Source organism: Lonchura striata, chromosome 3, assembly GCF_046129695.1.
Source record: "Lonchura striata isolate bLonStr1 chromosome 3, bLonStr1.mat, whole genome shotgun sequence".
Taxonomy (NCBI): Eukaryota; Metazoa; Chordata; class Aves; order Passeriformes; family Estrildidae; genus Lonchura; species Lonchura striata.
Genome location: NC_134605.1, coordinates 14,121,457 through 14,134,399, shown reverse-complemented (window position 1 = coordinate 14,134,399; position 12,943 = coordinate 14,121,457). Strand labels below are relative to the sequence as shown.

The 12,943-nt window shown below is 36.1% G+C and overlaps 1 protein-coding gene across 4 annotated transcripts in view; it reads right to left on the bottom strand.

Annotated features, from left to right (window-relative positions):
- The window catches only part of MTA3 (metastasis associated 1 family member 3), a 136,447-nt gene that overhangs the window by 17,272 nt on the left and 106,232 nt on the right, over positions 1-12,943 (bottom strand). For all 4 annotated transcript variants that reach the window (XM_031504262.2, XM_021546389.3, XM_021546388.2 and 1 more), the window contains 2 exons: positions 11,017-11,048; positions 3,586-3,740 (listed from right to left, as the gene is read on the bottom strand). In XM_031504262.2, coding sequence (XP_031360122.1) covers positions 3,586-3,740; positions 11,017-11,048 — 187 coding nt within the window. The remainder of the gene's footprint in view (positions 1-3,585; positions 3,741-11,016; positions 11,049-12,943) is intronic.

The window sequence follows — 12,943 nt, the reverse complement described above, 5'->3', positions numbered from 1 at the left end:
GCAGGGAAATTCCATGAGAGCTGCTCAGGCATCAGGGAGAGTTTGGAATGAAGGGTGCAGATTGTCACTAGAGATGAAACAGCAGAACTGGGGACCTCTCTATTCAATGGCAAAATTCACTGAGCATGCTGACAGTATTCAGCAGGACATCCACATCCATCCACACATACCAAAATTCCTGAGGGTGATCCCTTCAAGGCACTGACATGCAGACAGATGGAAAAAACTCTGTCTCTTCCCCAAGAAGAGACTGTGGGCTGCAATGAATGGGGCTCGGCACCATGTTAATGTGCAGCCAGCTCTGCAGAGGCAATCAGGCTGGGAAAAAGGGAAACTAATGGGAGTTCTGCTGCCATTTTCCCCCAGATGTGCAGATACTGATAAACGGCAGGGGAGGAAATGGTTTTCAAATAGCTACAGCTTAAAACAAAGGCAAACCTGAAATGTAGGAGGATGTGCATTACAACTGATATAAAATACATTCCTGTTCTACTCAGAAGGGCAGATTAGAACCTAAAAATGCTTTCAACTTCAGATGTAAACTCCAGTCCTTGTGTTTCCATGATACACAAGCTCACACTAATTTTTAAGAATATCTGCAGGCATTGTTGAACTGTGGCTTGAGGGTAGAGAGGAAAGCACTGCCCTAAAATTCTAGGGTAACTCCAAGGGTTACCATGGAATAGCTCAGATGATATATGTCCCATAGTAATTTTCACTGCTCTTAATATTTTGCATCCATGGCTACAAATATCTCAAATATGTGAGCAATTAGATACAGAAGAGTGAACTTTACAGAAATAATACTGCTGCTTAAATTCAGAGAGGAAAGGGTGATTATTAAAAATTAATATTACTAAAATTTCTTCTAAAAATTAGTAGTAAATACATATATTCACCTTATTTATTGATGAATAATAACATTGAGAATGCTCATGTGCATTTTGGGTTTGATTAGCATGACATGTACTGGTACCTCTTTTATTCTGGGAGCAATATTATTACTCTTTTTTTTTCTCCACAAATATCAACTATCTATTACAGTATAGGATTTTAAAGCTAAATTTCTGTGAAAATTTATCCTCTAGACTCCCTACTTGATGTTTTATAGAAATATGCATCTTAAGCATTAATTCACTAGACAAAAAAATATGTTTTAGGACAGAGAAATGAAAATTGTTGTGGGCTGTTGCAAATGATACTGAAAAATATTTCCTTTCTTTCAAGCTTCAATTACACTGAAAAATATTTTTCCTTTTGCTATAATTAGCATGTGTCTCTCTCATATGTATTTTTAATGAACAAATTCACATGATAAAACAGATTGATCCTGATGGAGCACAAAAAAGTTGCCTAAAGAACCAGCTGAGACCTTAGATGGGGTGATTATTTCTGAGCTGAGTGTTCAGAACATGTTCAGAACCTAATGGCTGCTCCCCAGCATCTCATTCTTATTTGTTGCTTTTTTTTTTCATTCTGTGTCAGGACTGGGTAAATTGTGTGCTGCTTTTTCAAACATTTCCTCCCTAGTCATCTCTTCCCATTGGAATTTTATTGCATTCAACTTGGTTTTTCAGCTTTGTGCTGGCAGTGCTAAGCTGTGTGATCTCCTGTCACAGCCAGGCTGCCTGTCAGGGGCTGCTGTCTGTCTCCAGCTGCACTCAAAGAACAGAGCATTGAATTGTTGTCTTGGACATTAGGGCATTCCTGCAGCAGAACCAGGCAGTGCTTTCCACTTGGAGTTCCAAAGGCTGGAGACTTTCAGAACCCAGAGGAGAACAAGCTACCACAGCTCTAAATAATCTCAGAGTAAAGGTGAAAGGAATCAAAGGAAAAAATTAAAAAGGAGACAGCACATGTGAAGGAAGGAGTCAAAGGGGAAGGTATGAAGACAGGAAAGTACCAAAAAAAAAAGAAAAAAAATGGGAAATCTCTGTGAAAGACAAAGAATAGATATCATGTGAAATAGAATTTCAAAGGATAAAAAGCATTCCCTGCTGTGCTGCTCCAGCACCTGCCAGAGTGATGCAACAGCACATGTTCAGGCACCTCCTTGTTTGAGGAGTGTCAGTGAGGTCCAACTTCCCTGTGTTCCCCATATCAGGAGGTTTCTAATGTTACCTTAAACTGTTCATTATTTGGAGAGAAGGAGCAGACACAGACTCCTGAGCACTAAGACCCTTGCTTGTTCCCCACCCTGGCTGCAGAAAACAGAAACAGCTCTGCTTTCTCCCTGGTCTGGGTATGGGATCTGCAGCCATGGGAGTGGGGAGGGGGATTTCCAAGGATGAGAACAAGCAGAGCTGTCACAGATGAGTGATTTGCAAAGCCATTTAAATATCTAGTCCATGTAAGTTGTCTGGGCTGCCTCCCAGATCAGTGGAGAGGTCACTGCCCATGTAAGACTCTTCTCATCCTTTGATAGGCACTTCTCTATAACATTGGGAAAAATTAATTTGAAAATTTAAAATATAGAAAAGTAATCAGTCTCACTTTCAGGATCAATTGCTAGGGATTAGTCTGATATGACTAAAGTCTTTGTATCAAACAACTCTCAAAATGCCAGCAATCTGGGCTGGAATCAGAAACCTAAGAGCTCATCAGCTCAGTAGCCTCTTACCACTCTCTCTGACTTGTTGCATTCCTCATTAAAAAAAAAACAAAAAAAAAAAAACAAGAAGTACCATAATAAATTACATCAAAACAACCACCAGATTATCATGTGCTAGTATGTTAACCTTCCTAGCTGAATCTGCCATTAATGGGATTAAATGTCCACATTTTCCCATTTTCCATGCTTATCTCTATATTGCATATGTTCTTTCTCTTCCCTCTTTTTCTTATTTACATTTTTCTTCAACTACCAGATTTTCTAGGCTTGTGAAATAATCACAGAAGTGAGGAACAATCTGATGTTACTTGCTGTAATTAAGCAAGATATTAAAGGGTTTTTAGAAACAGACTCTAAAAAAAAAACAACAGACTGTAACTTCTTATCTTAGTCTGAATTAAATCAAGGAAGGGCCAGACAGGGGAAGACAAGAACAGAATAGAGGAACCTCCAGAAAAATAATGACTTTTCCATGATATCAAGCACTTCTGGGGAAAGCAAAAGCTCGTTAAACTTTACCAAATAATCTGTATATGAAAGGTTGAAGGAGATTATAATCTCAGTTGCTTTTAAAGGAAATCAACTTCTAGCCTGGAAAAGATGCCATCAGCTCTATATTTCTCTGCTGTACACTATTTTTCAAGTTCTGAAAATTTTAGAGGATAACCTACACTGTAGACACATTTATATTTTGCTGGATGATCAGAGGTGCCCTAAACCTCATTGTATACAAACCAAAATAAGTGAAATTTAAAAGTTCTTATCTTTGCCACACAGAAGCAGCACTTAGTCTTATTAATGAAATGCTGATAATATTAGTAGATAGAAGATGCAAGGTTTGGCATATGCCAAACATGGCTCTTTGCTGTAATGCAACCTCAGATAATAATGTCAAAAACTGTTATTGAGATAGTGGATCAGTAACATGTATGCAGTAAGCCTCATTCCCTGCTAAGATTTCATTTTTTTCTTACCTGGTCTCTTCTGTAGCTATAAAGAAACCATCATCTGAAGCATCAAGCCAATTTTGCCTCTGTCTCTTGATGACTGGAATGGTGCTTGTCTTAATGGCACTTGCACTGGCTTGCAAGGCCCTACCATTAGTCATATGGATGTGGGGAGCAGCATGCTGAAATCATAATAAAAGGGAAAGGTGTTTGTCTGAGAATAACCATAATTCCATTAACGAATTCTGCTGTAAAGGGCAGCCTACACACAGTCTCAAAACCCTGCTCATCTGCCTCAATCAGCACCTGGGGGTAAGATAACAACCAATCTGTGCCCATTGACATGTTTTATGCATAGGTTTTAAAGCTCTTTAAAAACTAAATTAACTATTGCTAATGCCATTTTATACAAAAAGCTATTGAGGCATGAGTCAATGCTATGAACTAAGCAATTCAGAAACAGAAACCCATTGATTTTAGGAGAGAATTAACATTTTCTGAGCAAAAAAACGAACATTCCAAGAGCTATTTTTTTTCATCCAAGTATGGCACTAAACTAATTTCAAAAGATGCATACTTCTCACTTTGCCGATTCTTACTCTGCCTGTGTTAGTTTTTTAATAGAAGTCACTGAATAAAACAAGCAGTTTGGTCCTGCTGCTAACCTGAACTGAAGGAGAAAAAAAAAAAAAACCAAAGGTTTATATCATGCTGTTGTCATGTTCATGTTGTCATGTTTTAACCATGCCAGTGCCATGATTCTTAGGTTTACTCACAGGTCTTTACCTAGTTACAGCTACCTGGAATACATCTGAATTCATTTCAGAGCTGATAACATCAAACTGAAAATGATGTATCGATTTTCCACTACACCTTTACCTGGAGTAACTGTGCAATGAGAGTAAGTACTCAGATTGAACAAGAGAAGCTGCCTTCTTACACATGAGGAGAGAGTGAAAATGTTTTCTGTATCATCTATACGTAATGTTTTGGAAGAAAACACCATGACAGAAATATTAATCTTGGAAATCTTAATCTTGTTTCCCACATAATCAATTAGCAGCAGGACTAACTAACACCAATTGGGTAAATCCAGTTACAATAGAAGACATTATACAAACACTAAAATCTGCTTACTTTATCTCACATGGATTCAACATTATTTTTCCTTAGGAAAAAGTACTATTTTCTTGGTGATATAATATCAGTATTCCACATTACTGATAGCATTTTTGTAACATTCCTAAAAAGCATCCAGTGCTGCACATTCATGGGAGTAGCCCCTAATTAGGGGATGAACATCACAGTCTCTGAGTAAGGAAGGGGATTGTACCACCCAAAAAACCAGCAGAACAGAGCACAGAACCAGTCTCTTAAATCTTGTCATAAAAACATAAAAGCCAGAAGAGATAAACAAGAGCATAGTTTTTTCTGAACAATTCTTACACTCACATTCAAAGCATTATATTCAAGTCATAACAAAACTTTCACCACACCCCAATCCACACCATTTACTCTCTCCAGTAGGACAAATTTTATGCATTGGCTGGAATATTTCCATCTATTCATTATGCTACTGTGAACAACCAAGCCATCTCCTGTGTGATTCCTTAGATCTCATATAACAAAACCAAACAAGGAGAGGAGAAACAAAACATCATATTTGAGTGAGTCACATATAAATATTTTTCTTAGAGTTAAACTATTTTCCTTTGTCTTAAAAACAAAGAAGATTTAGAGTGAATTTAATCATTGTTGCACATAGGGTAATTAATCTATCTTTGTAGCCCTTTGAAATATTTACTTAATTTTTTTTCCATTTTTTTTTCAATCAGTGTCTAGACTACAGTTTGGCTTTCACATATTTTTTCATATTGGCTTTGGTGGGGAAAAAGTCCTCAAAGGCATGCAACTAGAAGTAATTCAGCTCTTATTCAGAATAAATTCAGGATCATGTACATAGGTGCTGTGAAATTAGAAATTCATTAATGTTTTTAACTGCTGATCTCTTCTTGTACATAGTGGGTGGTGCTCAAAAAGAGAGTAAGGAGTCATGCATGGAAAACATTGCCACACATCAGATTTCCCATTCAATATTTGTATCTGGCAATTTCCTGTTTCATACACTACAGAGGAACATTCAAGGGCTCCAATGGTATATTTTTATTGTGTTTCCCTATTCAATAATGGGTTTAAGGTATCTCATGTAATGATTCAGATCTTTCCCAGGCTACTTTCTAATGCACCACTGAATGTTTCCTTTAGTCAAGATAACAAGTGCAGGTAAAAAATGTTCAGAAAATGTACAAGGTACAAAAAGTGTCTTTCCTGTGGCATAAACTCTGAAAAACAATGAAGCCTGATGGAAAAAGTACTTGTCTTTTCATGACATTTTTTGGCCTGGCAGAGCCAGATACTGCAACTAATTCTGAACTTCTGTTTTTTCTACTTTTATTAGCCCCTAATCCTCATTCCAGGCCAGAGATAACATTATAGAAAATGACACAAGCCTTACAATATAATCTCATTTCTTTTGCATCAAATTGGTTAGAATTTTCTCTTTTATTTCCCTTCTACCCCAGCCCTTTCAAGCTATTTGAAAAAATTAATTACATTTCACAGAAGGACAAGAGAAAATACGACCATTGTTCTCCAGTCTGTGCTAGGGACCACATTAATTTCAAGTTAATAAAAACAATTGAAGCTATTGACCAGGAAATCAGTTCATTAGTTCCTCTCAAAAAATATATTCACCAATGCATATGCAAATGAACATTCAATGCCACACTAATATCAACATCAAGAGCAAAATGAACTTTCATACAAAGTACTCGTTAAATGCTTTTCATTTATGATGATGATGAACTCAAATTTTCCCTCCTAGCACACAGTTATGCCAGAAAGGTTATGAAAGCCTCAAGAATACTCTCCCTGTGCTACCACAGAAGTCCTTTTCATTTAAAACTCTGCTTGCAAAAGCTTCAGCAATTTCCTCCCAACACCACTGTGTGCAATCAGCTGCTGCTGCTTTGATTTGAACTGTGTACATCACTAATAAGCTGTGCTCTGAGTCTGCAACAGAGCCACTGGTGTTAAGGGTCTGCATGCCAGGGGCACATCAGAGCAGCACCTGAGCATCAGGAGTTTGCTTTTTGGCCAAATCTTCCTCCTTTCTCCCAAGTTCTTCATCTCAATCTGAGCACATTCACTGAGATCTCTTGTTCCTCTTGGACAAAACTGTTCCAGCCTCAAAAGACATCAGGAGAAAAAACTTTGAGTGCACTTGAAAGAAAAATTTCTCTAGACAAAGGGAGTTCTGATTCAGGCAACGTTACATCCCTTAAAGAACACAAAAATTTAAGTCATCATGGGGTTATCTCTGGGAAGAATCTCACCTGTCAAACAGGTGGTGTCCAAGCTGCAGAGTGAATGCACCCTCAGAGACCAAAGGCAATCTTTTCACGGTCTTCAGCAAGGAGGACTTTACATAAAGACTGTGCAGCTTCACCTGCCCCCTGCTGATCCATTTCTCTGCTGCTTGCAAGTGCTGCTCATCAAAACTCACCTGGCAGGGGCATGAATTTCCCATCTGCATTCATTTCACAGTGGGCAACTGAGACTCTTCCAACTTCCAAGGAACACTTGTGATCCCTTCACAAAGAAGCTACATCTCTTTGTCCCTGTCAAATCTTCTGGGAGCAGCAGCACTGACTTACAACTGTAAATCAGGTCTTTCAACACAAAATGCAGCTGGTGTAAGGCTTTGCTGTGGCAAGGAAACCAATGAAATGACTGTACAGGATCACTATACACGTGATATCTGCTCTAGTGGTGGCTATGAGTCCAATGAAGGCTGGATACCATCCCAAAAACACCTTAAAGTGGCAACTTAATATAGTTGCCATTTTATTATTAAGAGTACATCTCCTGTTCTCACTGGCTCCCAGAGAAGCACAAGCACACTGAGATGCATGATGGTAAGACAAGAGAGGAATCCTGCACAAATTCAGAAATGGGACCCAGATCCTAAATTCCAGCCAAGGTTACTGCCTATAAGTTGCCTAGTTTGTAGTGCCATATAAGTGGTCGAACATTTATTCATTGAGATCCACTAAAAACTCTAAAAAGACACTCAGGTCTGAAGATATTCAGCTTTGAAATAAAATACGTAACACTCACAGTAATTCAAAGTACAAAAATTAACAGTGAACATTTGTACTATGGCTGAAGGAATGTTTAACTGGACTACCATACATTCCTAAGCAGATTTAAATTTATGATTTCTTATGTTTTCCCCCATTGTTTCTAAAAGGAAAACATTCCCATTGCCTTAAATTAACAGTTTAAATGTTTTTTGTTGCATCTTTAAACAAACAAACAAACAAAAAAAAAAAACAATTGAAAGCAAGCAGAGCAAAAGAATCCCTCTACAAGGAGAAAAACATCACTAGAAGAAATCAGCTATGCTCACATGACTGGCAATAACCCATATTAATTGGTTCCATATATTTTGCATCGACCTAATTATACAATACATCATTTAAAAGGAGTTTAGAATTACCTTCAGTTTAAATCAAGTATTGATTCTCTTTTGCCACACCTGAAGTATTCCTATTTCCAAAGGCATTATACCTTTAATAAGCATCAAGGCTTTGGGCCTGGCTTACTTGCTCATACAAATGTGAGATGAATGCAAAAATTAATACTCAAAATCTCTACACAGCAGGAAGTTGCAAATGTTGATAATAGTATGCAGGCACACAATCACTTTGGGTATAGAATTTCATTTAAAAACCCAAAGGCTATTAAAACATAATTATTTTCAAACAACAGATCATATATAAAAAATAAGCAAGTTTCAACACAAGTGTAACTTTGGAACCTCTGGATTTACTACCAAACCTTTCACAACACCTACAATAGTTGTAATGCTGGAAATCTAAGTCCATCACTTTTCTGTGCAAGAGAAACAAACCCACCAAAACACCCCAAAAATAAATTACCCTCCTAAAAGATGACAGCTGTCTTGCCAAAGCATCTGGGATAAAATAGTGTAATGTTTATAGTCCCTGTTTGTCATATATTGCAAACAAGCCATATTACCTCTAAATAAATAATGTCTTACAAGGTATCATTTTGATGTAAATAGTTGTTTATGGAAATCAGTAAATTAGCAATGAAAGATTAAGCTAGGCAACTATGCACAGAATAAAAAGAAATTTATTTTATAGTCAAAACAGAGCAGGCTCTCCATCTCCCCCTATCACACGGATACTTAAAATATTTCCGGGGTTTTTATTTTTATGAACAAGAATCTAAACCAAAAAAGGGCAGCTATCATCGCATTTGAATACAGAATAAAAATCCTTGTAATTTTCACAGAAAAACTGGACTTTGACTTTTTAGCAGAACATTCAATACCTTGCTGGCTTTGACTTCAGCATAAATCTGAATCTTCAGAGACAAGACCAGATTTAATGCCTTACATTATTTCAACACCTATAAATGCAAATTTAAAGAAGTTCAAAAACTTCATCTTGGTAAGACAAAATTCTTTTACATCAAAGCAGCCAAGGCGGTAAGACAAATTTGCTCTCACATTCTGATAACTACAGGTCATGCTTTAACATTTTATGTTACAATATAACCATAATCAGTCAGAAAAAGGGGACTTAATTTCAAAGTATTTATTGCAGTAGCATTTTACATTGGCTCTCAGCAGCATTGCTTTACTACATCTGTATTGAATGTATCATCTCATATTGTTTCTATGCAAGGAATATCATATTTCCTGGTTTTACTGACAGCTTCTACTTACTGGGGAGTAAGAAATTTTTCTTTGCACATTCAGTTTTGCTTTAGTTGTAGAGTAGAGCAGACATTTCTATAACAATTTCTCACTAAGCAGAATACTTACTTTAATTTCTACCTTTATTTACATAAGTTCAATGAATAATTACTGCACACACTGCAGGATATTCATTTGAGGTCTGAGCCATCTGAGCTGTCAGCAGAGAGGTCTGGAGAGGTTCAAAAGACAGGGACCTCAAGAACTCAAGCTATTTAAAAACTTCTTCCTTCTCTCTTTAAAAGTTAGGATATGTTTTGGTGTGAGAAAAAAAAATATGGGAAAAATTCTCACTCTTTTGGCTCAGTTTTTAGAACTGTTCTGATACATTAATGGAAAAGAGTGACTGAGTATCTTCAGAGTACAATTAATAGGACAAAAAAGAGTAAAGGTAAAGCACAATGAAGGGTTCACCAGCTTCAACACAATTGCCCTGCTGTTTTCCCAAAACCAATGTAGCATGGAAAAAACATTGAAAAGTTTTTCAATCCCTTCGAAAATTTTATAACAGAGGAATACACCTGAATAATTAGACATCATCTTTTGAAATGGATGTATTTAAAACAAGTTCACGACCAAGAAGGAATACATCATATCCAGTAGGAAACAGAAACATCACTTTTCCAGACATCTCTACTATTTTGAATTGTTGTGATTCCTTACCTATTTAAAATTCATTTGCACTGGTTTATTAATGGCTATTGATGATAAAGGCAATAAACTACTTTAACCCTTTATCCCCTGCAGAATGAAGAGATCCATGGGGGAATTTACATGTCCCATAAATGCCATACATAAAGAAGAGATAAATAAACTTTGAAGATGCACCCTAAAAACTGTAGGAATGGCAATAAACAAGCTCATGCCATGATTTGCTGGGCCTTACTCTAAAATTTTGACACTCGCCTCAAAAACTGGTATTTTCCAAAAGCAGAAAGCACTCTCCTCAAACACCCACAGGACAGGCATCAATCATTTCCTGCCAGTGAAAGGTTTTCTCTATGTGAATTGCTGTTCAGCCCTTGCCTAACTTTATTGTGAGTTTGAAAAAGAAAGAAACCAACATTTCTCACCCTATAAAAATGCAAGATAGACATTGTGTGTGACTTTTTTTACATAAACTTTCTAATCTCATTTTTGAAAGTATATCTATCCACTTAAACTTTTCCCTATTTCTGGAACCCAAATTATCAAACTCAAGGTAAAGACAGAAACTGGCCTCTGAGGAATGTTATGCAAAAAATTACTCAGCTATTTTTCTGAAATTTAAATGTGCTCTGCCCCATGTGATATAGATAGAATGCAAGAAATTTTATCAACATGAATTTGACATAATCAAAAATCACTTAAACATAGAACATAGAATTGTAGTTTAATTTTTCAGCTATTCAAAATGAGAGCACTGTTACCTGTTAAGCTCTTTAATCTCTGACTTTTTTTCCCTATGATTTCTCATTAAATAAAGACTGACTCATTTTATGCCTAGAATGATATTGGACTTTGTAAAAAAAAAAAGCCAATGGTTTAGGATACTACTATATCTACTTCGTTTTAGAGGAAAAAATCATAGCTATAGGCAGATCAATACCTACAATCTCCTCTATACTTACCATGATTGTTCTTGTTGTATGGCTGGGTGATTCTGGAAAATAAAAGAACCACAGCATATTAGAATGTTTTCCTTACCCACAAAACCCCTATGTTCTGATGCTCACCCTGAAGGCTAAGATGCCACTGCTCAGCTACAACAATGAATACATCAAAAATGCAGAGACTGGAAAGATTCTTCATGAAATGAGCATGAGACTATCATTGGTCCTGAATTTACATGTCATGCTATAATATGCTGCTAACTGCACTCGTTCTCTTTCCGTAATTATCCTCTTCTGCAAGAAAATATAAAAACTGAACTAATTCATAATTCATGTTTGAAGAAGTGAGGGTTTTTTCATTTTGCTTTCAACATATGGCATCATGAAGTGCTCTCTCTGCAGACAAAAATACAGATAGTATCAACATAATTCCATTACTCTTCCCATTTCAAAAAAAAAAGTGTTATAAAACTAGACAACCCTTTTTCAGATAATTTTGAGGTGGATGCTCAGTTTGAAATTGACAAAGCTTATTGAGAAATGCAACATGCACAAAACTATTCTTCCATATGATAAATCAGGAGTCAATCAGCTGAGCTCATAGTTATATTTATATAAATTGCAGAGCAATCACTACTAGGCCAATAATTAACATAGATTTCACCTTGCTGTTTAACTCAGATTGCATTTGCATTTTACTTTCCCCAAGAATAGAAATCACACTCTCTTTGGCTTTAAAATGTTACAGTTCACATATCAGAGACCTTGTTCTTTTTCAAAGCAGTGCAACTTCAGCAACAAAACATAAAGAGTTAAAAAACCTGCAAGGAACCTCACTGCTGGTCTCTAAGATGCAAGATGATATTCAGCAGTCTCACAGACTTGCTCAAAAATCTGGATAGGACACCTTGTTGTCTATAGAGAGTTCTTAAGGAAGGGACTTTTATCAAAACTATATGTTTTTATAAAATGTACACAATTCTGAATGAATTGAATCAACAGAGTTCTGCAAGCAAGATAAATGCTAAATAATTACTTTCTTTTTTTTTTTTTGTCTTTGTTCCAAATTGCAACTTACAGGGTTTCCAATTAGTATCACTTACACAAAGAATTCATGAGGGATTTTATTATTGTTAAAAATTGTATTAAAGAGATTAAAGGGTCATGAGAACAGCTGCATATTTCTCTCTCTCAAAAAACAAAAAGTAATTACACTCTTAAAGTGGCATTTCCCTTTCATTTTGAGGAGTCACCTTAAGCAGTCTGAAGGTATAGTTCAATGACCGATAGAAAAAAGGTAAGCCATTTTAAACATCTCAAACTATTTTTCAACTCCAACATTCAACAGAAATTCCAATATCTAGTTTACATTTATATTTGTACAAGTCTTCATCCTTAATAAGTTTTAAGTAAGAAATATTTATATCCCTAAGGTCACATTGACAGAGGTACTATAATGTGAATATCTGCCTAAAGCCAGCAGTATCTTAGTTGTGAGCTCCTCTACCAGCCCTCTTTTCCTCTCTTTTTTCATGTAAAAGTTATCATATATAAATATATATTTAGGTCACCAGTCCTCCAGGCAATTTTTAAACTCTTAGTATAAGAACTAAATATTGTGACAGTCTACTGCTTCCAGATACTTGAACATAGCTGGCATTCTTATAGAGTAAGAGAAGATCACAGTAGAGTGAAAAACTCTGTAATCTGTTAAATTTTTATCTTCACAGTAATTTTTGTTATTAGAACTTTTTCTTTTTTGACACCCCAGTAAAATAACATTTCAGGAACTGAATATTCCTGGGAAAACACAAAGACTGCATTAATGAAATAATAAGTAATTGAGCCAAAGATTCATTCCTTTTATAAATATCCAGAAAAAAACCCAACCACCTTATCTCCAAGAGCACAATATTTTCTGAAGAATTTCGAATATAAGCAGAAT